This window comes from Punica granatum, chromosome 1 (assembly GCF_007655135.1).
Source record: "Punica granatum isolate Tunisia-2019 chromosome 1, ASM765513v2, whole genome shotgun sequence".
Lineage (NCBI taxonomy): Eukaryota > Viridiplantae > Streptophyta > Magnoliopsida > Myrtales > Lythraceae > Punica > Punica granatum.
This window is the reverse complement of record NC_045127.1, coordinates 52,495,696-52,523,532: the sequence shown is the minus strand read 5'-3', so window position 1 is coordinate 52,523,532 and position 27,837 is coordinate 52,495,696. Positions and strand designations below refer to the sequence as shown.

Here is a 27,837-nt window from a genome sequence, read left to right as displayed (position 1 = left end):
ATTCGCTGGGGCCATATACAGTTTATTTCTAAAAGGTCGAAAATAGACATACAATAACTGGAATGATTTATTCAACTGTATTTGTGTTTACTGTTTGTGCTTTGTCACATTATTTTTTTCCTTATAGTAATCTCGGTAATCTATTATATTTTTCTATTCTTGTAATCTTCTCTTGAACATGTTACTATGTACCCGTTTTTGTTATCAACGGACATAGGGAAAAACAAAAGAATAACAAAAGACTTTAATAGCAGGTCTGGGACCCCTACCTATATCCATTCATTAAATAAAGAAGCATCAAAACCAACACAAATTCCATTCATGCCTAGGTTGAGAGCTATATCCAAAGACTCAATTAATTCAGTTCAAGCTAAATCGGTCCACTTAAAAATGAACCAACTCATTGATTAATTATAAGGGATTTTTTTAACAATTATAATTGATTTTAAATAAGTAAAAATATAAAAGAAAAAGAAAATGATAATCGACACCCCATCACACGTGTATGCTATCGAAGGCGATGTGAGTTTCTTCCTTGGCCATCCTTCCTCGTCGTCAATCGTCAGACGGAACAGTAGAGAGAGAGAGAGAGAGAGAGAGAGAGGAAATGGCGGAAAGAGGACAAACGAGCCAGCCCATGCTCGCTGTTGACTACAACTGAGCTGTCTTCTTCATTCATCTTCATCTTCATCTTCTTCTTCGAGTGATCTTGGTAGCTTGCTGCTGTGCTCCGGAGGAGAGACGGAGCTCTTCGAAGCGCTCAGCGATGACGGAGATTAACAAGGCCGATGCCTCTCATCAGCTCCGTCTCATCGTCCCCGATCCCGACCTCCCCGGCGAGAAGCTCCGCGAGAGCCGGCGCGTGGCATCGCTTGACATCTTCAGAGGCCTCACTGTCGCGGTACTCACTCTCATTGCTCTTTCTGTTCCAACGCGAAAGACAGAGCTGAGCTCTCTCTTCCGACATATTAGTATTATTAGTTCTTACAAATATGGAAAGCTCGACTTGGTCGATGAAGATTTAGAGTACTCATGTCATAATATCTTCGTTTTTTGCTTTCTGTAGTTGATGATTTTGGTGGACGATGCTGGAGGAGAACGGCCGATGATTGGGCACGCGCCATGGAATGGTTGCAATCTTGCTGATTTCGTGATGCCTTTCTTTTTGTTCATAGTAGGAATGGCCATTCCACTTGCATTCAAGGTAAGGTGTTGTTCTAGTCTTGGGCATATACGAACTCGGAGAATCGTAGCAGGTTCAGTAGCGAGGAAGAAGGAGACGTCTCACTTGATAAAGATTATATATTTGCTTTTCTTGGTGTAGAGGATACCGGATAAGCCTAGAGCCATTTGGAAGGTGATATTCCGAACTATTAAGCTCCTGTTTTGGGGTGTGTTGCTACAAGGTGCGGATGTCTTTGCTTTGTTCTTTCTTCTCTTGCACGGAATCGGCGATATGATATGATTTCTGTACTTTAGGATCTGAAAACTGCATCATGTAGCATTTTATTCTCCTTAGAATGTTTAAATCAGCATGGAATTTACCACTTCAGTCTCGGGAAAATAGCGGGACTTGGTGCTTAGTTCGTAGTGGCAGAATGAAACAGACCTAGTCATGTTTTTCTACAGGGGGATACTCGCATGCTCCTGACAAACTGACATATGGTGTTGACATGAGAATGATAAGGTGGTGTGGCATTCTGCAGGTAAATGTAGTGCGATTTGTGCAGGAGAATTTTTGTTTTTTTTTTTTTGGACAAGCTGTAATTCTGTTAATATCAATCAAAGTATACAACCACTCACCCAAGTGCGGACTCTCGTAACAATCGACATACCCGAGTACAGATTCTTCAGGCTATCACACAAAACAATTCATCTCAAGCTTAGAGAATCTGCTGCAGAAGATTGATACGTGTGCACAGTCTACTTCTTGATTATTCAGTCACTTATCCACTTTACTATGTTCCAGAGAATTGCTCTTGCTTATCTGGTGGTGGCGCTGATAGAAATTTTAACGAAAGATGGACAAGCAAGGGATGTATCACGGAACTGGTTCTCTGTCTTCAAGATGTACTGGTGTCACTGGTAGGATCTTGAGTTTAAATTTAATGTCTTTAAATGAAATATGCCACGCTCGTATCATTAGTAATGCATGGAACATATGCTCAGTTTGTTAACGTTGCCCTTTTGATTTCAAATGACAGGATGTTTGCTGCATGTGTTATTATTGTTTACTCTGCCGTCCTTTACGGATCATATGTACCTGACTGGGAATTTGCAGTTACTGATACAGAAAGCGTCAATTATGGGAAGATATACAAGGTAAGAATAAGGCGCTAGCACATCCAACTTTGATGATCATTGCTGTCTTCTTAAAATAATAATCTTTCATGCACATTCAGGTATTGCATGTTTCATCGACAAGAGTAGCTATGCTTTCCCTTCAATTACAGCCTTGTGAATTAATTTGGTCTTTCTATGGGGTAGACATGACAAACATCCTTTATGCAAATTTAATTATAATGAAAGGGCGAAAAGGAGAGTGCACGCAATAAAGATTCTACAGAGGCCTCGTAGAAGTTGGACATTCTTCTGTAATCTTTAGTTCCCAACCCCCCCCCCCCCCCCCCCCCCCCCCCCCCCCCCCCCCCCCCCGGTAAATTAATTTGACTGCTGCAAAAGAAAAGCATAAGATAGATCTCATTCCGGACTATGGTTACCTCTTAGGTTGCTTGTGGTACTAGAGGAAAACTGGATCCTCCATGTAATGCAGCAGGATACGTGGACCGGACAGTTCTGGGAATTAACCATATGTATCAACATCCAGCATGGAAGAGATCGAAGGTGTTCAGATAGTAGACCTTCCTCTTTCGATTTCCTACTTATCTGCAGACCAATACATTGGTGGTGGTTATAATTGTTTCATTGTCTCTAAAAGTCTTGCAGGATTGCACTTTGAATTCCCCATACGAGGGACCATTCAGGGATGATGCACCCAAATGGTGCTTTGCCCCTTTCGAACCTGAAGGAATTCTGAGGTCTGTTATGCACAATAACTCAACATTCACAGTACAAATTAAGGCTTTGATACCACACGAGTGTTACTTTTGATTATCTACCCTTGACTTCAACGAGTTATGTTGCTTTGTGCAGCTCAATATCTGCTATTCTCTCCACTATCATCGGTCTGCATTCTGGTCATGTGCTTGTACATTTTAAGGTATGGTGTATTGCTTAAAGTTACGTTACCTGTCAATTATGTAACTTGCTTTTCTCACTTTTTCGTTGGACTACCATTTTTAGAATCATACAGCTAGATTGATGCAGTGGGTTCTCATGGGGCTCTCTCTGCTAATTCTGGGAATAATTTTGTGTTTCACTCACGGTGAGTGTCTTTAGAGCATTAGATATTCTATCTACTTTAGTTTCTCTCTCTTCATGTCTTCTTTTTGCTTATGAAAATGACATGTTTCTCTCAATGCAGCCATCCCTTTAAATAAGCAGCTGTACACATTCAGCTATGTTTGTGTAACAGCGGGGGCTGCAGCTTTATTGTTCTCAGCATTCTATGTTCTGGTATGTGTGCTTTGGTTTGATCTTAGAAGCAGTTCCATTTCTATTATCTGTATTGGTATATACGTGCACGAGATCTATGATCATATTCCGCTGTAGAACGTTTCACTTTCCATCTTCTTGTTTGTTCTTCATCGTGGTCCACGGCAGCTGAGTGGTAGTATTACGTGCTGTGTGGAGAGACTTCATTGTATGAGTGTTACTTTTGTCGAAGCTTGATAGGATGAAGCTCTTTTATCTGTTGTGGCAGGTGGATATTTGGAACTTAAAGATCCCTTTCCTTCCACTCAAGTGGATCGGCATGAATGCTATGCTTGTCTATGTAATGGCAGCAGAAGGCATCTTTGCAGGATTCATAAATGGGTGGTATTACAAAGATCCCCACAACACACTGGTTTGCACCTATACCTTCTTCGTTATGCTGCATGAGCAAAGAACAATTCTACATTGCAGTTCACACTTATTCTTACACCTCGATGGGACTGGAGTCTTTCATGATTTTGACATCTTCTGTTTTATTTCGGGCAAAAGCATCCTTATCAATCAGCACTGACGATGTGCAGGTTCACTGGATTCAGAAGCATGTGTTCATCGGAGTGTGGCGTTCGAGAAGAGTGGGGATTCTACTTTATGTCATCTTTGCGGAAATCCTCTTCTGGGCCATTGTAGCAGGCGTTCTGCATCGGTTCGGCATACATTGGAAGCTCTGATTTCTCGAAACATCCCTTTCACACACTCCGTGCTCTAGTGGCAGTAGCTGCTGTTCGAATCACCACTCGACAGTCACTTCATCTTCTGCTAAGCATAAATTCAGTGTATATTTCTACTGTTATTATTAGAACCGAGTAAATTTCTGAGCTTCGTAGGCAAGTTCACATGTAATTGTAATTAAATTGGGTCATCATATAGAGATATTTATGCGTGTATCGGATATAAGCTTTGGTAACCCTCTCCACTTCGGAATCGGCAAGCAACCAATTCTCCATCTCATAGGTTAGCACATTAATGGAGATCAGATTAGATGACGGGACCATGAGTCGATCCACACTTGCAATGTCTCCCTTTTTACATGCTACCGTAAGTCAAAAAGTCTGCTGAGATTCTAAGGGTAACACCGAAAAGGATGAAAAAATCCAAAGTTGGGGTCAGGTTGTGAAGAATTTCAAACAAAGAGGACTTTCCCGCAGTAAAAGCATAGAAGGAGGGCTGGCAGAGAATTTCATGGCCCGCATGCGGTCCATTTACTTGCGTCTAATCTGACATTGTTCGGCCCATTAAGTACGTCAAGGCCCACAGCATCTGGCCCATCGGTCTCGTCTTTCTTCTCCTGCAAGTTCAGCCTATGAGCTCGAAAGCTCCTCTCTCTCTCTCTCTCCCCCCCCCCCCCCCCCACTTTCTTGTTCTTACGTCAAATCTTCTCTGCATCTTTCTCCGTGAAACAGAAACCCTAGAGAGCAAGCCAAGAGAAGCTCAGCTAGACCCGCTTCATTCCGGCAGAAGATCGCGATGGCGACTCCCATGGTTGAAGATGCGAACTTTGAGGATGATCAATTGGCTGCGATGACTACTGACGACATCGTCAGGGCCACTCGTCTTCTCGACAACGAGATTCGCATCCTCAAGGTCTTCCTCTATCCTTTTCCTCGGAATTATCTGATTTTTCTGTTATATTGCTTCTTCTCCAGTGATTTCTGCTTCTTCTGTGCGTTCTATGTAGAATCAGTTGTATTTCCCGCACTGACTTGTCAATTCGTGCAAATCATGTCCATTTGTTATTATAGTTTTAACATTTTATTCTTGTGTGGGTGCAGGAGGAGTTGCAGAGAACCAATCTCGAGCTCGATTCTTACAAGGAGAAGATAAAGGAGAACCAGGAAAAGATTAAGCTCAACAAGCAGTTGCCTTACTTGGTCGGAAATATTGTTGAGGTAGCAATCTTTTCGATTTCTTTGTTCTGGTCCTTTTTCATTAACTTGGTTATACTGGGCACTTGGCAATTCAGATTATTGAACTTCAACAGCTCCATATGTTCAGAAACTTTAGTTCGTTGTCTTCAAAGAATGCCTGCTATTGTAGATCCTAGAGATTCATCCAATCATATGATTGGAGGCAAAATGTGGCTGAATGTCATGTTTCTTCGTTGTGTTCTTATCGTTTGGTTATTTGAATTTCTAAGCTTTCGGTGCCCTAAGTACAGTTTCATACTGTTTTAGATCCTGGAGATGAATCCTGAGGATGAAGCTGAAGAAGATGGTGCTAATATTGATCTTGATTCCCAAAGGAAGGGGAAATGTGTTGTCCTGAAGACATCAACACGTCAGGTCAGTCATCTTTTACATAACAAGTCAAATAATCTGAATGTGAGAGTCATTTGTTGAGAGTGCTGTGTACTAGTAAGCACGAACGTTGCCCCCTTATATCTTGGCAGAAGATTCTAGATATTTTATATTTAATAATTGAGCTCATTCATCTGATCTATTCAGGAGGAGTTTGGTTTATGGTTTAATATTATTGTCCGTTTACTTGTTCGGTTCTTGCTATGTTTCCCCAAGGAAAGAACTCTCACCTGAGACTCTCTTGTTTCAGACCATTTTTCTGCCAGTTGTGGGGCTTGTTGACCCTGATAACTTAAAGCCTGGTGATTTGGTTGGTGTGAACAAGGATAGTTACCTGATCTTAGATACACTGCCCTCTGAATATGATTCGCGAGTGAAAGCTATGGAGGTTGATGAAAAACCAACAGAAGATTACAACGATATTGGAGGCCTGGAAAAGCAGGCAAGTTTTCACTCTAGGCAAGCATTGCGGAGTGGTTTTGTGGTCTGTCTTCCATTCAATGATTCAAATTATTATTTAAGAATGTTTGATCCTGAAACAGATTCAAGAACTTGTAGAAGCTATTGTTTTGCCGATGACCCACAAGGAACGGTTTCAGAAGTTAGGAGTTCGCCCTCCTAAAGGAGTACTCTTGTATGGACCTCCTGGAACTGGGAAGACTTTGATGGCCCGTGCTTGTGCTGCTCAGACAAATGCAACCTTCTTAAAGCTAGCAGGTCCTCAGCTTGTCCAGGTATGATAGGTTGATGTTGCTATGTCTATTTTTCATGATATCAAAGCTTTATTTATTACGTTATTTTCAATTTTGACATTGAATACTCAGATTTCCAGGAGACAAGTTTTTTATGCTGAAGAAGCACCTTTTGAAAACTATTCTATTCAATATGTGTCTATTCTCATCAGATAGAAGCTCTTTTACAAAATATATGAAAGGAATTTAAAAGCCCTTAGCCCGTGTTATATGTCATTGAACTTGGTTCATTTGTAGATGTTCATTGGAGATGGAGCAAAACTAGTTCGGGATGCCTTCCAGCTGGCAAAAGAAAAATCTCCTTGCATCATTTTTATCGATGAGATTGATGCCATTGGTACGAAGCGGTTTGATAGGTATGATTGATATCTGTCTATCGTGTACCACTATTCTTTCCCCTCTGTTCTCTCTGCAGCAGACCTGGATTTTTATTTTATTGTCATGACTCTTATTTATTTATTAATTAGAAAAGGGATACTGCAAGCTTAGCTTCAGCAGATTAAATGAGATTTTTCGATGAAATTTTAATGGTTTTACACTCCTTTGTTATTTGACTGCAGTGAAGTGAGTGGAGATAGGGAGGTACAGCGGACTATGTTAGAGTTGCTTAATCAGCTTGATGGCTTTAGTAGCGATGATCGGATCAAGGTTTGTTTTTGCTTTCTTTATTGTCTATGGATTCCGTTGCCTTTTGTCTTAAAAGATCTCAGCACTAAGAAATTTAACTTAATGCCTTATTGCACTGTGAACTTTGATTGGCATGGTAAAAGGTAACTCGAATCATGGAAGTCAACTGATTTGTGAGACTTGCATTGTAACTTTTGTAAATTTCAGGTGATAGCTGCAACTAACCGAGCGGACATCCTAGACCCTGCTCTAATGCGTTCAGGTCGGTTGGATCGTAAGATTGAGTTTCCTCACCCAACTGAAGAAGCGAGGGCCCGCATTCTTCAGATCCATTCCAGGAAGATGAATGTCCACCCTGACGTGAACTTTGAGGAGCTTGCACGATCAACAGATGACTTCAACGGGGCTCAGCTGAAAGCGGTCTGTGTGGAAGCTGGAATGCTAGCTCTTCGGAGAGATGCCACAGAGGTAAAAATCCTGCCCTTAATTAATTAAAAAAAATCCTGATGACTTGGATATGGTTTCATTTTTAATAAGGGTCACGTTGTCACTACTCTTTGTTAGGTAAACCATGAGGACTTCAATGAAGGGATCATCCAGGTCCAGGCAAAGAAGAAGGCAAGCTTGAACTACTATGCCTAATCTCTAGGGCAAAGTGAACCCTGTAATATAGGGTTCATCTGCCGGAGTGTCAGTTTCCTATCTGCTCTCAGCCCTTATGTATGAATGACCTCGAGCCAAGTTTTTCAAGAAAAACCTTTTGATTCTGTCCATGATAATCAGCATCACCGTTGTATGGATTCAAATTTGTGGTCAATTATCACTGGCGGTCATCTTTGCAATGTATGTGAATGAATCTTGCCATCGTCTCTGCACTGGCATCTGGTTCATATTCGCCATTTGTTTATAAGTTTAATTAATCCTCGCCGTTGTTTATAGCTCGTTTGTTATGGTCACATTTGCTTTTATTACCCCTGTGCATCTTTCCATCTGTGTTGTGTTATTCTCTCTTCGTACTAGCACTTGCGGTTTGGTGACAACCATCTGGTGAGTAACTTTGGCACCATATGCTACATGGAAACCGATGGATCACATTCAGTCTGTGAATGGACCATGACAGTAATTTAGGATGCAATAGAAGGCTTATTGTGCTACATAACAGCAGCAGTTCTACCTAGGGGTGTGCGGATCTGGGTATCCTGTTTTTTTTACGATATCCAGACCATGTCCTGTAGGGGATACGTTTCAAGATTTTAAAATTGAATCATATTATGTTGGAACATGAAATTGGCACTTACCTTGGACCTGAATTATATTATATATTTCGGGTATCATGTTGGAATCTGTAATTTTTTTTTTCAAGTACAATAAATGAAATAAATAACTAAAAGCGAAAAGATCTAATTTACAATTACGCAAAATGAATAAATGTCGGCAGACAGAGATTAGTCGGATCACAATAATCTATAGAACATAGAACTATAGAACTAAAGCGGATTATATAATAGATAAAGCAAATAAATAGCTAATATTTCGTTTGTTTTCAGGATCTGATTTTAAGATTTTAACTTTAATTTAACTCTATTTACTGCACAACAAAAATTAATTTTTCAAAGTAAAAAAGGCGGGCCCCATACATAAATTCACATATAACTCAATTATACTCAATTCAATTTTTAATATTAAATTCTCATAATTATTCATTACTTTTTCACACTTTTTCTCATAATTCAATACCACAATCATTACAATCCAATTAAAATTAAAATCAACCAATTAAAATCAAAATTCAACTCCTAAACCAAACGCAACCTAAAAGATTATATAGTTATTAAGCAAAAAAAAATGATGTAGTTCTTCTTAGTAAACAAAACAAATGAGCTCTCCTTCAGGTTCTGTGGTTATTATATCGCACGCAAAAAATTATGTAAATATGCAATAATTGTTTTAGAAAAAATATAAGTCTCGTGTACAAGTTATGTGGATACCCTGTATGTTAGAATCGAAATCTATTTTCACCGGTTCCTTAAATTACTATCCGAACCTACCTCATTTTCAATTAGAGTTACCCCGACCTACCATAACAGGTAATTTCCAATCGGTTCCAGGTATATCCGGTATCCGTGCACACTCCTAGTTCTACCCGTTCATGCCATGCTTAATGTTGCACGCAAAATTGCTGAGTGTTCAGGCTTAATGTCGGACTGGTAATATAACTTGAATGCCGCGCGCGCGGCGCGCACATATATATATATATATATATATATATACGAGTTTTGCATATGCCTAGATTAGACGGAGAAAAAGAAACTTATCACATTCATGACAACCAAACACTGCATGGAAGTAAAGCAGAGAAATTTCCTAAGTTCCCTACGTATGCAACCGAACATGTTAAAGAAGTTAAAGCAGACAAAATTTCATAAGTTCCCTATCTGTACGTAAAATCCTGAGACTTCATATTGCACTCGACTACCGGGGCCTTTTAACACTTGACTTCCTTCAGCCCGTAAGCGAAGTAGAGGAACGTGGGATCGGTAGCACCTTCCTTGTAGTAGGCAAACACCAGGGTACTATCATCATGCATGCTCTCCCCGACGAAACTGCCAGATACACGTACACGAAATCAACATCAGATTAGAAATCGAGATTCACCATAGTTAGCTATAGCTGAAGCAGCTGTGGTGGAAACCGAAACCCATCGGAATCATGTTACTGGATCGAGTGAGTGAGTGAGTGAGTGTGTGAATGAAGGTATGCTTACAATTGGAGGTCGCTGAGTTTCGACAGGAGGTACTTGGTTGCTCCTTCGATGTGCTTCTTGAACAGCTCCTGCTTCTCAGGCTCCAACTTTGGCGTGATCAGCTTGATGTACTTCTTCACGTACGCCACAAACTGCTTCTTGTCGAAGGGAGGTTGCTCCTGGAGCCTGAAAGTGTCGACAATGTCGACAACCTTGACGGCCTGATCATCAACCCCTTCATCTTCCTCACCACCCTCCGCAGAAGGGTTTGCCCCAATATCCACATCGACTGCCCCTTTCACAACCCACTGCACAAGAGTGAAATTCATACCGGTTATGAGATGTATAATTCCGATCAGGACCAATCTGCCCTGCTTTCTATCGAGATAACAATTACACACCTACAGACACACATAACATGAGGTATACATCCGCAGTTCATTACAGTGCAACATGCGATCCATGGCTAGTTATGGGTTACAAGTCGATATCGTTATGTTGTTCATATAACAAATAACACGCATCCGCACATGCATAGATAGAACGCTATGTGTAGGGTATACTAACCTTTCCTTCCACTTCCCAGAGCATCCCATTCTCAATTTCCTTGTAAGGGAATGAGTCAGACAACAGCTCATCGCCTGGAATTCATACCAAAGGAAGGAACAGATTTAGTCAACCGACATAAATAAATGTCCAGAACATCAATCAAGATCATTAGAATCCTTCGGTCTTTGTGCTTATATTACACACACACACATGCATACTTCTATATAAATACAATAAATATTACATATAAGCACGCAGGCATAGACACTGCACTATCTGTGTCACTTGGGGTAAGCATGAAAATCATTATTCAAATATTGCAATCTAATCATCCAAAAGACTGTCTCCCTCTCCCTCTCCCTGTGTGTCATCAGCAAATCCACAAGAACCCAGAAAGCTTATTCCTTGATGCCTTGTCTCTTTATCAATCAACAACAGAGAAAAGCTGGAAACTTTAACGTATAACTCCGTCTCGGAAACACCAACAAGACTGTGCTCAATAATCACGCTACTGTGTTTTGACTAACAAGCCAAACAGCAGAAGAAGTGTCGCAGGGGACAAAAGCTGTCGGGTTACCTGTGATGAGATCCTGGTAGACGAGCATGTTTGCAAGACCCTGTTCGATTCTTCTAGCTTTTACCCAGAAAGCAATAAACAGAGATGTTAGGGAGAGAGAGAGAGAGAGAGAGACGCTGAGACTACGGTGAGGATAAGTCGGCGGGGGTGAGGTTGAGTGGCGGTGGGGTTATATAGCAAGAGAAGGAGCCGAACGATGCTCCGTGTTTTTCTCTTTCCCGGATTAATTAGGATTTCCTAAAATATCTATTAATTATTATTAAACAATAATTCATAGGGTGATTGCATTATCCAAAAAAATTCATAGGTTGACCGACATAAGAAAAACCCCACCAACCAAAAAAAAAAAGGACAAAAGACCCATGGGCTGAGATTTCACTGTTACTCGGGTCCATTACAAGGAAATTAATGTACAACCGACCTCCGTTTTTCTCGGAAAATTATATATTCTCATTCTGGCAATAAAGGAGACACATAGATCTAGTACAATGAAAAGAAATAAAGTCAAATAAAGGAGTATATAAATTCCACTAGTGAGGATTGAATCGGGACCTCTTGGTTCTGGACGTCGTCCTATGTCACTACATTAAGACTCCTTTCTCATTTGATCCCCTTAGATACGGACCCCATGTGCACACATTCTGAATTCGATCACCTTAAATATGGACCCCAAGTACACACATTCCGAATTTGATCCCCTTAAATACGGACCCCGGATGCACACGTTCCGAAATATTAGATAGGAATAGCCAGGTCACGTGCTGCAATTTTTTTGGATTTTATGGGGCAATGAATGAGGTTGGTCGGATACCTTATTCAGTTAGAAAGATGAAGTGACCGATAAATTTATTACTTCGCTACTAACAATAATGCTCGTAGGTTGTCTTTCTTTAGAGCCTGTTCAGATTCGGGAATTATGGATGACTGTGGAGGGTGATTATATAATTCATAACCCACCCCTCCGTAACCAAATAACTCGCAATCCAAACAAGCATTTAATGTCAGCGGACCACGTTGACAGAATTCAGAGGTTGGTGGATGTATTGGACTTGCAGCAAGCACCGACTCAAATATCTCGAATGCTGACATTGTAGGTGAGTTCTTTTCTGATCCGATTTCTGAATACCATAATACGGAACAACATATGCATTTTTCCTTTAATTTCGAAATTGTAAATATCAGTTGTCTATCGTCTTTTATGATGGATGATTTACGGTTTATTCCATCTTTAGCCCCTTTCTCCTGCATCCCCATGAGCTGTGGTATTTGGCCCTTACAAGTGGGAAAAAAGAATAACGTTCATTTCATGTAGACCATATGGAAATTGGATTTGGGAGGCTTTGACTTTTGACTCACAACATTCAGCCCACTCGGAAATTCAATATATGGCAATTGTTCCAAGTTGGGTGCCCAAACTCCTAACGAAAACCAATCCACCCACTTGCTTCCACAAGATTTAGGGGATTTTATATGATGATACAAAGTCATCTTGACATGTGCGGTATTTTTTTTCTTGGGCGTGAACCCTAATATTCGAAAGTTCAATTAGGTTCGACTAATTCAGTTTAGTCAGATCGGTCCGTTGAGGAGTAAAGTTATCTTAACATGAATTTTCTGTATTCACAATGACTCAAACCCGCTATCTTACTTCAACGAAGCAAGTATCAAGTCATTTGAATCAGCCGTATTGATAATGTGTGGTAGTCTTCTTCGTATTTTCTATTCAAATGCGTTGTATTCGAGTAGTATTTTGGACATTCTAACGGTACTGTAATTATTATGCCTTTGAAGAGAAAGTATCACATCACATGGAGGAAAATACCGCAAACATGTCATAGTGATGTTGTGTCACCACATAAAAAAAACTAATTTATATAGGAGGAAAACTTCAAGAAAAATGGAAAAAAGAAGAAGGAAAATTTAATTAATTAATAAACTTTGTCCAATGTAGGACAGCTAACTCGTGTTGGTGGGCTCACCATGAAATGAAATGAAAAGAAATATGAAACATTGGATGTGGATAATTGGATAATCCCAATCCAATGAGAACGTGCAGACTACAGCTGGGCCAACCCACTTGGAGGGCATACATTGGTTGATTCGCGAGTACCCCGAACAATGCTACTGGAAGTTATTGGTACGAATTCCTTAAATTTCAACCGACGGAAAATTGTTGAGAATCGAACTCATAATCATATTTGTAGTTTTGGTTTCCGTATATGTTTATGTTTCATTATGGTAAGGTATTTTGAATGTGCATGAGGGTTTAACCCCACATGAATTTACTTTTAACTCCATTGTGCCCAATACATAAGTTCGTCCGTGTACTCAATGGTGTCGAGGGACAAGAAAAAAAAGATATCTAATCGTCTATAATGGCGTATTAGGTGGCCCTATTAAAAAATAAAAATGGGAGCCGTGAATGATGGATAACACTGCTGATTCCGTAAATGACTGATGAAATCATAAATTATTCTCAAATTTATAACGATTCGGTTTATGATGAGTAATGTAAGTCTTTAGAAATGATTTGTTGGAAGAAAATTTTAGATGCTTCTATTTACGTACTAAAATCCAAGTGAATTTTTATATTATTGCAACTGCATTCATAAATTCTTACCAATTAAACGTAGATATGTACTTCTTTCTTCATATTGATGCATACATACATACATACATACGTATTTATGGTAAATTTTGCAATTTATTCAATGCCATAAAAGGCTAGGTTAGAAAACAAATCCAACTCCCATTTGCCTTCTAAGGTGACAAAATAAATGAAAAAATTAAAAAAAATGTTAGAAAGGAAAGGAAAGGAATAATATTATGCGAGAAAGAAAGCAAGCAACATGAGCAACGGGCCGATCGATCTATCACCGTCCATTCACTCTATCTCGCCGTTTGGACAACCGCTTCTGTCCACTCCTAACAACCAAATCCAACGGCCCCAATCCCCCCATCCTCACGCAGTAGAGAGAGAGAGAGAGAACCAAAATAAACCACCCAATCGTCGGAAAGAGAGAGAGAGAGAGAGAGAGAGAGAAGAGAGAAGTTCATCTTCTTCCTTCCATCTTCGTTCAATTCACCTCTCCCGAGCTAGTTCCCCTGTTGCAGAAGAAGAAGCATCATCGTCGCTTCTCGGCCTCCTCCCTCCGTTCATCTGATCAGCTCATACCTCTCTTCCCTTCCTTTCCCTCCTCGCTTTGGGTTCTTCCGGAGCTGCTCGATTAATTGTCTGCGGGAGCGGATGCTGGTGGCCGGTTCATGTGGATCTTTCTGACCTCGGCATAGGGTTTCTCAAGGAGCTGCGATGGGGCTCAAGGGTGGCGAAGATGACGTGGCATTCGACGACGGGGGCAAGTGCGTCTCCTGCTCCATTTGCCTCGAGGTCGTCGCTGACAATGGCGATCGCTCCTGGGCCAAGCTTCAATGCGGCCACCAATTTCATCTTGGTAAGCTCTGGCGTGGCCGGAATCTGCGTTTCACGTTGTGGTTGAGTCGGCATTGAGGATTTGTTTGAGCTTATGGGACGTGAGTTTTTGGGGATCTGCTCTGAGGTTCAGCTTGTTGTTTGTTTGGCGATCGGTTGCTTCTGATGTAACTTCATTGTTGATGCCTTGGTTCGGCGAAGGCATTTGGTTATAAAAGGAAAATATGGAGTCAGAAATTGAGACTTGATCTGTGGTTTAGAAACTTGTCTGTCGATTCGGCTTATAAGCGCAGAGCTCCTTCGGCCGACCTGCAGAAGCTTGAATTTTTCAGTTGGTAGCTGTTAAGTTGCAGGACGTGAAATGGATTAGGCAACACTCCACGAAGCTTTGAAAAATAATGTGAAAGTTCCCTCACTAAAAGTGTTCTTACTGATCGCCGATGCCAAGCTTGTTTAGCTTATAGTAATCGGGTTAAGAAGTCATCTTCTGAAACATGATATTGCACTAGAAATTCTAGTAGAGATCTGTTGACTTAAATATGACATTCAACAAATTAATTGTTTTTGTCCATTGATGTTACATGTTGCTTCTTACTTATACTCCTTTTGCTTTCGCTCATTCTTCATTAGTTGATTATTTTCATTTTATACACGTACACTTCAGATTGCATTGGTTCAGCGTTCAACGTGAAGGGCTCCATGCAATGCCCCAATTGTCGGGAGATTGAGAAAGGGCAGTGGCTTTTTGCAAATGGCTGTCGTACCGTTCCAGAATTTAGCATGGATGACTGGACTCATGAGGAGGATGTTTATGACTTAAGCTACTCTGAAATGGTAACCAAATAGATCGTAATTTGCTTTGCTGCTCGTATTTTGTGGTAGTTGACAAATTTTCAATTTGAGAAGGTTTTGTTTGTCTGCCCTGTGGCTTAATGGAAGAGCTGATTTTCCTATGGAGTCCTGGAAGTTAAATTTGATTGTTTCAGATGAGAACCCCTTTCAAGTAGAACTACTTTATCCAGTAAAATAAGCATAGATGGTAAGAAAAGTGCAAAATGTTTTTTTCAACCTTTTGCATCTTGCAGGTGGTTGATGAAACAAATCAATATTTCTGACTTAACTAGGGATCACAAACTGTTCAAACACCTGAGCAAGTTGCTTATCTTGAAAAAAAAAAAAGAGCACCTGGGCAAGTCTTGTGACTTTGGAAATTGTAAAACCTGTATACGTGGATGGTAATCAGATTTCCCTGGCTTATGAAGCTAAACCGTCTTCATTTTTTTGATATTGCCTCTTAAACTCCTCAAATTAGTAGTCTTCTGTTATTTTAATTTTTATTTTCTAAGATCTCGTAGAGTCTAGTTTGAAAAATATTACGAGAAACTCCATACTGCTTCATTTCATAGCTAATGAGGTTGCCGAGAATGCACATTCTTCCAAGTTCCAATTCAGTTTGCATAATCCTACCAGATGAGGTGTTATAGGTTTGTAATTCATGAGCCAATTGTACGAATCTCGCGTATGAAATGTGCCATACTAGTTTTTTGACATCAATACTCCTTCCTTTACACTGTTTGGGAGTAGAAATTAGGAGGGAGAGGGATTCCCTTGTTTGAGAGATTTATCTTTTGGAGGGGGAGAGAAATGAAGGGAAATGGAGGGAGATGGAAGGAGGGCAATTGTATTTAGCATGTAACCCTCCAATTTGGGGGAATTTGGAAGGATAGAGATGTTGAAAAAATATAAACTGTGTCATTTGGCCTAACTACCCCTTCTAAAAACAATAACAAAAATAGCTTTGCTCATTAATGTCAGTAGGGTTCCCCCCCTCCCCTCCATATTAGATTAGCAAGAGCTGTAACACTGACTGATGAGCAAACAACTATTACCTTGAAACTATTTCAAAAATACTTTCACTAATTTCCAGTTTTAGTATAATGTGGCTATAAAAAAAACTAATAGTTTATGTTATTTTCTATAACAGAAAATATCAATTTTCATTTTCACGTTACAAAAGATTCCTTTCTGAAAGAGAATATATATTTTTATTTTTCTTTTCGTTGCAGAAGGAACTTTAGCCGCATCTTGTTTTGTTAATTTTTGTTAACATTAATTTGCTCTGACTAGTAAAAATAACTTTTTTACATTTACCACGTCTCTTATGGATTAAATTTCATATTGTTAAATTCATTTTTACATGAACATTTTTTTTTATTGTAAAAAAAATAAGAAAATAGTTAATTTACCTAATTAAGAAAAGGACAATGGTTGCTATAACAGTATTACTATTTAAATGTTTGGTGACATTTTTTTTTTTAACAAGGGAAGCCATGGACCTAATACAATGAAATGAAAATTCTGAACATCTATTCACCCAAAAAAAATTATAAATATCTAATGAAGGAATATGGGTAGTGATATATGATTGTTTTATTTCCTTTCCTCTCCCTCCATTTCCTCTCCTCTCCTCTCCCTCCCTCCATTTCCTCTCCTTCCCCTCCTCTCCCCCCCCCCCCCCCCCCCCCCCCCCGAAAAAAGTCCCAGACATTGTGTTAATTCTCTAATTTCTTGACAGTTCTAATAGCAAGGGAACTTCTACATTCTGGTCTTCTCTCTGTTAAGAAGCTTTCCTTTCTTCACATATTCTTTTTTCTCTTTGCGTATATGTCATGTGAAGAAGCTGATTTTTACCTGTACATGTCTTGATGAGTATCCTATACTTGTGTATGCAATGTTTTAAGCCAGCTAACAGGCAAGGTTGTGGCAGTAACTTTCTAGATGTTGGTGTTTGCTTTTTGTACAGCTTAAAGCCTTCTGTGAATTAATGGCTATATAAACATATGTAAATGAGAATACTACCAGGCTGCATTGTGCTTACCATCTCAAGTTTCTTTCTTTCTAACCGGTTGCAGTCCTTTGGTGTCCATTGGTGTCCGTTTGGTCAACTAGCGAGGCTTCCTTCATCGTTTGAGTAAGCATGATCTTACCTCTTATATTTCTTTTGCAGTTTCGACTGTGTAAATTTGTGGTTATTGGTAGATTTGTTTGCTTTGTCCTGAAACGTAATTCCAAAACCCTGTTAAAGCACTTCATAACTTAAATGATATCACAGAGTTCGAAAACATGTAGCTTTTGCTTTGAATCTTCACCCGGTAGTGTTCTTTCACTTCCAACTTGAAAAGACAAAACAAAATGCTATCATCTTTGTCTTTCTGTGCCATTACCTGCAGAATTACTCATGTCAGGAAAGGACGTTTTAAAAGCACCCTCGGAAACAAAATCTAGGAGTCTTCTTTGTGCCACCTCTTGATGTAGTGAGTTGGACTGTGTTTTTATCAAGATCATCGAGTTATCCTCTTATCATACTGTGGTCTTACTGAGATCCTCTCTCTGTCCTCATGTTATTTATTACCCTCTCGAGTCTCATTGGCCTTGACTTGTCCTCAGATCCTCTTTGGAGGAGTAGTAAACTTTTTTTTTTTTCTTTCAATGATTCCCTCTTTCTTATATGTTTCTCTTCATTTCATCTGCAGAGATGGAGAATTCACACCTACTGCATGTGAGATCCTCTGGGCAGCTGTGTTGATTTTGTGATTTAAGTTTTAGCCCGGGACCTCTCACTGATTAATCTCATAATGCAGATCATGATCCTCTGGGACAGCATGCTCTCTTTGCTGAACATTCAGCTGTCTCATCAACTGCTCACCCCTGCCCTTACATTGCTTATTTTGGACCAATTCCTCCCTCATCATCAACTTCAAATGGAAGCATCTCAGATGCTTCTAGTTTGAATAATCACTGGAATGGCCCATCAGTACAGAGTGAAGTACCAGGTTCTTATGCTTTTCCTGCCGTTGATCTCCATTACCACAGCTGGGAGCACCAATCCCCTCCCTTCTCTACAAGCCGCAGTCGTCCCGGAGGTTCTGATCCTCCATCAATTGCACCTACTGCTCAAAGGTCTGCAAGGACCAATCCTGATCTTCCTCGTTCAGGAACTTTTGTGCATCCATTTGTTGTTGGCCACAGGTATGTCCTCAAGGACTGTTAGAACTGTCTTATATTCACTGATCTGCTTTCCGTCAAAGTGGAATTATTATTTAAATTAGGACTTATATTATGGAAAAAGTTAAAAGCTGTGGAACTTCACAGTAAAATTTTATTGGGTTTTTTGGGAAGCTTTTGGATGCTAAGAATGTGTTTGGTTTTAGAATAGAGTTGAGTTGAGTTTTGGTTTTAATTAATTTGTAATGATTGTATTTTTGAATTATAAGAAAAAGTGTGAAAAAGTAATGAATAATTGAGAGAAAGTAATGATTAAGTAATGATTGTGTTGTTGAATTGTGAAAAAGTAATGAATAGTTGAGTAAATTTAATATTAAAAATTGAATTGAATGGTTAAAAAAATTTAAAAAAAGGGAAAAAAGTAATAATTGTGTTGTGGAATTAAAGATAAGTGGAGTTGAGTTGAATTGAGTTAAAAAAATTTTTGAAGCCAAACACACCCTAAATGGCCCACAGCTATGTGATATCTACAAAATAAGGAGGTCATTTTTAACTTTCTAAAATTTGACAAAAATCAGAAAAATGCGATCTTAGCTTAGTTTAAAATTTAAGATTCAGAAAGAAAACTTGGGTAGTACCATCTTGTAAGAATAACCTAGTGGATTGATCATTATGAAAGTAGATAATAGTTTGTAAGACGACTGCACAACATTTCACATATTCATGGGAAAGAAGCCAAGAGCTCCTGATTTGAACTTGTTATGTGTTGGTATATCATCACCCAATCCTTCATGCTTTCCTTTTCGTAGATGAAGTGCTCTATGTTCTTGTACAAATAATCTTGCTTGTCGAATAAGCTTTCCCCCCCTCCATTGTCCAGCTCACATTGCATTTATCACTTCTGCAGTTCCGGGGCTAGAGCTGTGAACTCCATTGCAACCTCTCTGATACCTCCTTACCCGGGAAGCAATGCTAGGACTCGGGATAGAGTCCAAGCTCTCCAAGCTTACTATCAACAGCAAAGGCCCAGTCATTCTGTCTCATCACGTGGGCCCATTGTGTCTGCCAACCGAAGAGCTCTAAACCACAGAGGCATGGCCCCGGTAGCTTCATCATCCGACCAGTCAAGTGGTTTCTATTTCTTCCCAGCAGGTTCCTCGAGCCATAACTTTCAAGAACTCGAGAGCTTATCTTCTAGTCGATTTCACTCGTGGGAAAGAGACCACCTGCCCTCCTTCTTGTTAAGCCAGGTCGATAGAGATTCTGCCCGGGAAAGATTTCGGGCAGTGCCAGGCGGGTCTGATCCAGGAATCAGACAAGGAAGCTTTCGGCAAAGGCATGGGTTCGAGAGGGTATAGCATCGAACAACCGCTCATGAGTCCTCATCCATTTCCCCCTTTTCTATTCGTATGGCAAAAATTTGAATGGAACGATAAAGTATGTGTGATTAAGAAACAAACTTGTACATGATGCTTGTGGTCCCTTGATGGACCTGAGACTCGGTGGTGCCCACGGGAACAATCTTTGGGCAACCAATTGGCTGTGAGGGTGATGGACTTCAATGCCTTTGATCAGCTTGCCTTTCCAGTACTTAAAAAATGAATACGAGCTTTCGGCTCCCATATGTATGAGGGGTTTATGTTTCTGCTTGTGTTGTGCGATGCTAGCATGAAGCTCGAGAAAATAGATGATTACAAGAAATGGGGCAAAATGAGTTTCTGAATTTCGGTTGCAGATGGAATGCTGATTAAAATTACTTGAAACCTTATGATTCAGTTAGTTAACTATTGAGGCTGAGAAGAAAATTTGCGTTTTTTTTTTCCCTCTTTAAGAGATACTTTTAATTCAATTCCAACAATCCTGGAATGAATGGTTCGAGGATCCCCATTGACTGGGGCTTTCAAAGATAAATAATTACGCGTGATAAAATCTTCGGTAACTCTATCTCATCTTGTTGAATGAAGAAATACTCGATGAAAGTTGAAGCAAAGACAGTTGTGTTTATTTGCACATGGTCCAAGTATTTATAAATATTAAAAGATTTATTTACTGAGTGGTTCTGGCATGAGATACTAAATAATGTCCGATGGTAAAATACTAATTCTATCCATTAAATATTCCAACATGAAATCTTGAATGTTTTGCCCCTCATATCGGAGTCGATCAACTATTCATTAGCCATTTTTGCCCACAATAATTTATACTCGTCTTTCACTCATTCAACATATGACCCAATCACACCATTACACGTGTCCGCACGCGAGACAAAATGTAATTGGGTAATGGGCGAAATCCGACCCTAATTAATCGGACTAATACCGAATCAATAGTTTGATGGGTTTTTCATTGGTTCATTCTATCGTTTTCGATTCCGATCACCACGTTCAATCATTATCTAGCAATTGATACAGAGGTTTCAACCTTTTTCGATCATCAAATTGTTTCCACAAACAATCGATTTTCACATTTCTTTGTACCTATTTGAAAATTTTGTTCATCGGAATTGAAACTTCAACTCCCTTATCAATTTTGCGATGCTTTCAATATGAAAAGAGTTCCCTACCGAACGTCTCGCCGTTGCGACGGGAAACTAGTTTCGATTATGATAGTCAATTCCTATCGACATATTTTGCTTCACTTCGTCAAATCGCGTCATTGCTCAAGGCTTGCCGTAGTATTTCGAAGATTTCGTCCGATGCCGGCCATGTTGATCTTTCTCATTTTTTTTCCGAGCCTCCAATTATTTTTTCTTTTTTGCAACGATAATTTCCTTATGTTATTCCCTGATATTGAGGGATATTTTGTAATTTTTTTTTCGATAAGTTGATATTTTTCAAAAATATTTCGTTCATTAATTAAGTTAATTTCTCTTTTTAAAGCTGTTTTGTATTATTGATTCAAGCTAATTATTTTGTCTACTAGAGCTCATTTGTATTATAAATAGTCTTAGGAATACAAATTTCTTTAGGAGAGAAAACAAAAACATCAGTAAAGAGGATCATGATAAAAAAGTAATAAGTTCATATAATTATATATTGGCCTAAGGGAATTCTATAACAACGAGTAATTGTTAAAGACATTGGGCAATAACAATTTTGGTTGATTGAATGACTTGCCAAGGCCGACCTTCATATTTTATTCTTATTTATATTCTCGATTGTTGATGAATGCAATAATGATGACGACCATTTAATATAAACAAATATTTGAAATATAACTAACTTTTATTTTGTTCATTTATATTGACACAAGCTAATTGTAATGTTTGCCATAGTTCATTTATGTTATAAATAGACTTAGGGATATAAGTTTCTTTAGAAGGAAAAATAAAAGCATCAGTGAAGAGGACCCTTATGAAAAACTAATAAGTTCGTGTATTTATATATTGGCCTAGATCAATTCTATAATTCGTTTAAGCAAATCTGACTAAAGGAATAACAACGAGTAATTGGGAGCAACCTTCGTATTTTATTCTTGCTTATAGTTTCAATTATTGATGAATACAACAATGCTGGCGACCATCTGAAAGAAATAAATATTTGGAACATAGCTAACTTTCATTTTGTTTCTTTATATTAGCTCAAGCTAATTGTTATGTCTGCTATAGCTCATTTTTGCTATAAATTGGAATATAAATTTCTTTAGGAGGAAAAACAAAGGCATCAATGAGGAAGACCATGATGACAAACAAATAAGTTCGTATATTTATATATTGACTTTGGCAAATTCTGTAATCCGCTTAAGCAAATCTAACTAAAATGATAACATGAAGTTATTTTACGGTTAAAGGTAGATGGCAGTTAGAGGAATCGTGTTTTTTAGATTTTTTTAAACCTATTTTCCTAAATTTAATTTAATTTTTAAATTTCATAATTTTAGGGATACTGATCCCCATAAAAATTAACATTCTATATTTTTAGAAACTTAAATTAGGGAAGTTATTTTTTTCCCGATTTTTTTTTCGGACAACTGAAAAGAAAAGACAACCAATCATTCACCAAAAGTCACCATTGGCAGCAACGTTCATCGTCTTTAAAATATGTTGAGCCTTATTGCAACAATCTTGTTTCCTTTCCACAATCTCATTGCCGTTTCATAAATTTGTGTTCCGCCATGCTGTGTTCGTCCAACTCTGATCTTCATCCAATTGCATAACAAGACAACCGCCAATGTTCGTCTTTAGCACATACGAGCATGGCCAAACATAAATCGTTCATGAAACTTAGTTATAAAATGACTAAATTCACTCGTTTGATCCACGTGATTATGTATCATTTCATTCGGTTGTAATTCTCCAAATGAAAACCTAAGTTCGTCTTTCTATTCTCCGGCGATGATGGATGCCATGGCCGGTGATGTTGTTTCAGAAGAATAACTAAATGTTGAAATCGAATGTACGAATAAGACCGATAAATCTGAGCCGATTTAATTATGAACAACTTTGTGTTAAATAGATTTTCTTGAAAATCTGTTTGGTTCAAAAAAGTCGGGTCGGCTTTGTCGTGGGTCGGATAGTAATTGTGACACTTGTAGATGTATACTTGCGACACATAATCAATCCAACATTATAGCTGTTGCATAAATACCAAAAAACCATTTTATGTCCTCGGTATTTGGGAAGCTAAACGAGTGCCTGAACGGATGGATAAATGAGTACCGATGATGCATTTCGTGGGGTTGGAATGTTATTCGATGATATTGTAACAAGATTGAAAAAACTGTGAATTAAAATATAAGTTTTAATACTTAAATGGTGAAAAAAATTATATTCCATTATGGGACATTATTTAATATCTCATACTAGAATTTTCCTTAATTATTTCATACAACATCTCTCATTGAAATGAGAGAGGAAAAAAAAAGAAAAAGAGAAAGGATAGATTTTGAATGTGAAGAGCTTGTAGTTCGATATAAAGTTCGGATTTTACGCAATTTAAAACACAAATTTTACGTTTGGTTACAAAACTGATAATTGTAATAATTCATAAATTAAAATTTTACAACCGTAATTAGCACAAACTTTACATTTAAAACACATGAAATTAATTCTCATTCTACAATAAGATTACAATCGTAGTAATCACCCTGCCAACAACATGCATCTCGCCAGAACGAATATTGTAAAATCATTTTTGTTTTTAGTAAATTCCCTTTTTTTATCTAATAAAGGAAAAAATTATTTTATCTCCCGATATTTTCTCCCAAGTGATTCGGGTTGGTGGCGTGGATTCAGCAGAGGCGGCGGCAAAGATTCTCACCCCTCAATTTGCCACGTGTCATCCCTCAGTTCCGCCAAGCTGGCAGGCAAAAAGCACCTCATTTATTATTTGCCTTTGCTCATTATTATAATTATTAAAAATAAAAATAGAGTGTTTTTATATTGCGTTTGAATTGTTAGTGTGATTTTAGAATTATAATTTTAATTTTGATTTTAATTTTGATTTAAAATCATAATTTTGACTTGGAAAACGTGTATTATTATTATTATGTAATGTATTGAGTTAAAATCAAAGTCATAATTCTAAAATCAGGTTAACAATTCAAACAGCTCTTTAAATTTTTGTCTAATCTAGGCGAAGCGCCCATTGTTTTTCCGAGGTTGACAAATCAGACTTCGTATCCGCCTCTTCTTCCTCCTTTCAAATACGGCAAAAGGCAGACCCTTCATCTTCAAAAACCAACCCCCTCTATTTGATTCCCTGCCGACCCTTGTCCTCTGTTTCACAGCCCCCTGTCTCTGCAATGGCTGAATCTAAGTCCAACATCGAATCTGTCCGTGAATGGATCGTCGAGCACAAGCTCAGAACCGTCGGTAATTATAGATCCCCGCCGACCATATGATTTCTTGCCGTCATTTGGTTTTCAAGCTTTCATCTTTCTGGGCATGTTCTTGATTTCTGGGTTTTCGTTTTGTTGGGGTTGATGTTTGATGAAAAGGGTGTCTATGGCTTAGCGGTATTGCGGGTTCCATCGCTTACAACTGGTCACAGCCCGCCATGAAGACCAGCGTCAAGATCATTCACGCTAGGTACTTTTCTCCGATCGGATCAATCAATCAATGCTGCGAATTTGTTGTTTGCAATCATGTTGGGCTGACTCTTATTCGTGCGGGTGACGCGGTATTAATAGGATTCCATTAGTTTTCTAAGAACAGAGAGAATCTTATGAATTACATTCATAATTTCTGTTCTTCTAGCTAACAAATTTTGTTTTTGCTAACAAACACAGCTGTAGATGTTATAGGTATTTATTAGGGTTTTCCCGATCGCCTTGCTGCATAAATAGATGCTGTAATTTGTGTGGATTTGGGGCTGATGTTAGATCATTTCAATTTCATTTCGCATTGAGTCCAGAATGGTCAAATCACATCGACTTTGAGTCAGAACATAATCCACCGGCTTTGGGATTGATGTAGGAAAAAAAAATTGGCTTTTCAGAAACAAACTTCTGGGCTTTCGATTCCAGAGATACTGGCAAAAAAAAATCCAATTTTTGATCGGCCTTTTAATGTCCTTCCCCTACCCCTCCGGGGAGCTCATGTCATCTTGTTATGTTGGAAGTGGGCTGTCAGATTACAATTTATGCATATGCTTTTGCCCTCATGTTTGTTTGCATATTATTGTAGGATGTCACCATAAAGATCATATTTTTGTATTTCAACACGATCATCTTTAGTATTAGGCTAGGGGTTGGCTATTGATGGAATCATGAGTGTACGTATTGATGTACCGGTCGATAGCTGACAGGAATGCTGATTTCATCGGTCAGGTTTAGACTTGTGCCTCAGCATCGCCTCAAGTGGATATCATGCATTGTGTTATAAATCATCAATCTGTGATGGTAGTGCGTTGATTCTTAATCTGATTATATGGCTGTTGCGCTACTTGCATTGCCTTGTACGATTGTGTACATAGATATTCTTCACGAAGGAGTCATAACAGACATCCTGTACATAAAGTTGTATTTTTATCTGCAGTCATCTATTTACTAATCATGTTGTTAAATGTTAACGATTGTGACTTCTGGTCTGTTCAATGATCAATCATATGTTTGAAGTTCTCACGCGTCATAGTTCATCGATGATGCAGTTCTGTGATTGCCTTAATATTTGTTTTTTCTACTCCTTGAAAGTAGGCTTCCCCCCTTGCCTAACTCCTTTTACTTTCTATGCCATCCGAGTTTAGGTTGCATGCGCAGGCTCTTACACTGGCAGCACTAGCTGGGGCAGCAGCGGTCGAGTATTACGACCGTAAGGCTGGAGCAAAGGACAACGGGTACTCGAAGTACCTTCCAATGGAGAGGTTCTCACATAAGGATTAAAATGAAGCGGCAGCCTCGTTGTTCCCGAACTCTTTATGGGCAATAAAGTACGTACAGATGACAGTTTGTTTTGACATCTCTAGTTTTTGAAAGGGGCATTCATATTTTTGAGTAAACAATTTCAATAGAGATTTATTGTAGCTGTGGAACTCTGGGAGATGGAAAAACAATACAGGCATGAGTGCAAAGTATTGATTTCACATAGAGGACCCTTTGTCGACTATGTTTGCTTGAGCTGCTGCTTCTAATTTTGTTCAGTGAGAGCCACAGAGGCCGGTCTTTATCTCACTTCACGGCCTTGTCGCGACACGGTGGACCACCCCATGGGCTGTCCATCACAAGTGGTCCCCTATCTGCGAATCACCAGATCCCATTCCATGAACTCAATGACACATCTGGCTCAACAAAGTCAACTAACTAGGCTCAGTCCTCCTGAGCCCTTACACCTTTGCAGGCAAAAACTCGTGGCCTGTGCTATGTTTTGCGCCATTTGCATCCATTCCATTCTATAGTTATAGTCTTAGCATAAGGCCTCCATCTATCATGTAAAATACTCGCTTCGCTCTTTACTTGCACAGATTTACTTCAGATGTGGTCTATGCATTGGTGAAGATCATATTTAGCTTCAACCAAGTCCAATCCCTCCTATCTGAGACTTGAGGATTTCTTTTAATCCATTCGACATTTGCCTTGAGCAACTGTTCTACTTGCCTCTGCTCTAGTATACCTCTATCAATCAAGTCGAAGTGCGTTTGTCTCATTGGTTCGGAGCGTGTGATCAATAAGTTCGAGATCAAAAAGCTATTGAAGAGCTTAAATCTTTTCGGGATGGGGAGCAGCGCCAGGATGTCATCGATATCCTTGGGCTAAGAACATCGTTAAAAGCCTATTAAGTTCCTCTGCGTTGATTTCTAGTACGAAAGGGGATACATAGAGGCGTCGATCGAGGATGATCCTTCGTAGGTTTATGAACACCTCATCCTCGTTGACTTGGTATATTTGCTCGGGTACCTTAAGGGCAAAAGAGGGGTTCAGACAGGGTTTGGCAACTCGATCACCTCTGGGAGTGGCTTTAAGAGTATTAGTTAATGCATTATGGGCCAACGTTCAAACAGTTAGGCAATTGTTTCATTTAAGTAAGGTCTTGGATTTGAATTTTGCAGATGAAAAAAATACTTAATCGAAAAAACTTTACTTCTTAGTGGGCCGATCCGATTCGAACTTGATTAGTAGGAAGTCATTGGGGTTTTAAGATATCAATATATACAAAAAAAAAAAAAAAGTAATGCATTATGGAGACAGATGTGTGACGGGAAGTTTGAACCCATGGTCCGATTTGCTGTTGTATCAATCACTGCCTGGTTGAGAACTCGGATGTAGCAGGTAACTGATTAAATTATACCAATTATATATTGGCCTTACACTTCTCTAATTTGTTCTCTATGTATCCACTTAGATTTACATAATTAATCAGGAAATATTATCTAGAAAGATGAATATGAATCAATGTCTTAATTCAGGGGAATTCTACCGTATGTGACAATTTGTCATGGTGACAAAGGTACAAAAAGAAGGTGAACTTTGTAATACTTTCAAAGAGACTGTAACGCCATCAAGACGATATTGTACGTCAACTAGAAATGTTGAAGAAAAAGCGGGTAAAGTATAGTACTTTCAAGGAGGCCATAATGTATGCTATCTACAGGCTAAGTAAATATGATTAATTATGACATATTATATGACACAACCTCTTTTTGTACGTTTTGTCACCTTGACAAATTGTCGCGGTAGTAAAAGTATTTGGAATAGGAAAATTATGGCACTAATTAAGTGTTTGCGTGTGAAAGATAGCATACAATAATGTTTGCACTGTTGTTATTATTTATTACATGGGAGCAGGGACAAGATTTAGCTCTAAGGGGGGC

At 38.9% G+C, this 27,837-nt stretch overlaps 5 protein-coding genes across 5 annotated transcripts; 4 read left to right on the top strand and 1 right to left on the bottom strand.

Moving 5' to 3' along the window:
* The first annotated feature begins 553 nt into the window (after positions 1-553).
* On the top strand, positions 554-4,519 carry LOC116211436 (heparan-alpha-glucosaminide N-acetyltransferase). The gene is made up of 13 exons (XM_031545829.1): positions 554-901; positions 1,067-1,204; positions 1,325-1,406; positions 1,630-1,706; positions 1,970-2,085; positions 2,205-2,322; positions 2,728-2,844; positions 2,947-3,038; positions 3,154-3,220; positions 3,304-3,385; positions 3,485-3,576; positions 3,824-3,967; positions 4,137-4,519. The coding sequence occupies exons 1-13, from the start codon at positions 767-769 to the stop codon at positions 4,281-4,283; spliced, it is 1,407 nt and encodes a 468-aa protein (XP_031401689.1). The 5' UTR covers positions 554-766; the 3' UTR covers positions 4,284-4,519.
* A 427-nt stretch (positions 4,520-4,946) lies between these two features.
* Positions 4,947-8,244, top strand: LOC116211444 (26S proteasome regulatory subunit 6A homolog). The gene is made up of 9 exons (XM_031545840.1): positions 4,947-5,196; positions 5,385-5,501; positions 5,787-5,894; positions 6,160-6,351; positions 6,452-6,643; positions 6,899-7,017; positions 7,222-7,309; positions 7,496-7,756; positions 7,853-8,244. The coding sequence occupies exons 1-9, from the start codon at positions 5,080-5,082 to the stop codon at positions 7,928-7,930; spliced, it is 1,272 nt and encodes a 423-aa protein (XP_031401700.1). The 5' UTR covers positions 4,947-5,079; the 3' UTR covers positions 7,931-8,244.
* A 1,335-nt stretch (positions 8,245-9,579) lies between these two features.
* Positions 9,580-11,343, bottom strand: LOC116196114 (translationally-controlled tumor protein homolog). The gene is made up of 4 exons (XM_031525676.1): positions 11,158-11,343; positions 10,599-10,672; positions 10,053-10,339; positions 9,580-9,891 (listed from the first exon to the last, which is right to left on the bottom strand). Exons 1-4 carry the CDS (start codon positions 11,183-11,185, stop codon positions 9,774-9,776), a joined length of 507 nt encoding a protein of 168 aa, XP_031381536.1. The 5' UTR covers positions 11,186-11,343; the 3' UTR covers positions 9,580-9,773.
* A 2,815-nt stretch (positions 11,344-14,158) lies between these two features.
* Positions 14,159-20,237, top strand: LOC116216089 (E3 ubiquitin-protein ligase RFI2). The gene is made up of 6 exons (XM_031552019.1): positions 14,159-14,609; positions 15,252-15,421; positions 17,500-17,558; positions 18,121-18,146; positions 18,229-18,616; positions 19,500-20,237. Exons 1-6 carry the CDS (start codon positions 14,468-14,470, stop codon positions 19,948-19,950), a joined length of 1,236 nt encoding a protein of 411 aa, XP_031407879.1. The 5' UTR covers positions 14,159-14,467; the 3' UTR covers positions 19,951-20,237.
* Positions 20,238-24,177: 3,940 nt separating this feature from the next.
* Positions 24,178-26,146, top strand: LOC116193124. Its single transcript, XM_031521894.1, has 3 exons — positions 24,178-24,404; positions 24,530-24,620; positions 25,777-26,146. Exons 1-3 carry the CDS (start codon positions 24,335-24,337, stop codon positions 25,910-25,912), a joined length of 297 nt encoding a protein of 98 aa, XP_031377754.1. The 5' UTR covers positions 24,178-24,334; the 3' UTR covers positions 25,913-26,146.
* Positions 26,147-27,837: the final 1,691 nt, after the last annotated feature.

Coding starts and splice junctions, on each gene's coding strand:
- LOC116211436 (XM_031545829.1), top strand. CDS start 767: ATGACGGAGATTAACAAGGCCGATGCCTCTCATCAGCTCCGTCTCATC. Junction 2,323..2,727: donor ATTATGGGAAGATATACAAG/GTAAGAATAAGG, acceptor GTTACCTCTTAG/GTTGCTTGTGGTACTAGAGG. Junction 2,845..2,946: donor CAGCATGGAAGAGATCGAAG/GTGTTCAGATAG, acceptor AAAGTCTTGCAG/GATTGCACTTTGAATTCCCC.
- LOC116211444 (XM_031545840.1), top strand. CDS start 5,080: ATGGCGACTCCCATGGTTGAAGATGCGAACTTTGAGGATGATCAATTG. Junction 5,197..5,384: donor ACGAGATTCGCATCCTCAAG/GTCTTCCTCTAT, acceptor GTGTGGGTGCAG/GAGGAGTTGCAGAGAACCAA. Junction 7,018..7,221: donor GGTACGAAGCGGTTTGATAG/GTATGATTGATA, acceptor ATTTGACTGCAG/TGAAGTGAGTGGAGATAGGG.
- LOC116196114 (XM_031525676.1), bottom strand. CDS start 11,185: ATGCTCGTCTACCAGGATCTCATCACAG. Junction 10,340..10,598: donor TCTGGGAAGTGGAAGGAAAG/GTTAGTATACCC, acceptor ACTCTTGTGCAG/TGGGTTGTGAAAGGGGCAGT. Junction 9,892..10,052: donor AAACTCAGCGACCTCCAATT/GTAAGCATACCT, acceptor TGTATCTGGCAG/TTTCGTCGGGGAGAGCATGC.
- LOC116216089 (XM_031552019.1), top strand. CDS start 14,468: ATGGGGCTCAAGGGTGGCGAAGATGACGTGGCATTCGACGACGGGGGC. Junction 14,610..15,251: donor CGGCCACCAATTTCATCTTG/GTAAGCTCTGGC, acceptor CGTACACTTCAG/ATTGCATTGGTTCAGCGTTC. Junction 17,559..18,120: donor AGGCTTCCTTCATCGTTTGA/GTAAGCATGATC, acceptor TTTCATCTGCAG/AGATGGAGAATTCACACCTA.
- LOC116193124 (XM_031521894.1), top strand. CDS start 24,335: ATGGCTGAATCTAAGTCCAACATCGAATCTGTCCGTGAATGGATCGTC. Junction 24,405..24,529: donor GCACAAGCTCAGAACCGTCG/GTAATTATAGAT, acceptor TTTGATGAAAAG/GGTGTCTATGGCTTAGCGGT. Junction 24,621..25,776: donor GTCAAGATCATTCACGCTAG/GTACTTTTCTCC, acceptor ATCCGAGTTTAG/GTTGCATGCGCAGGCTCTTA.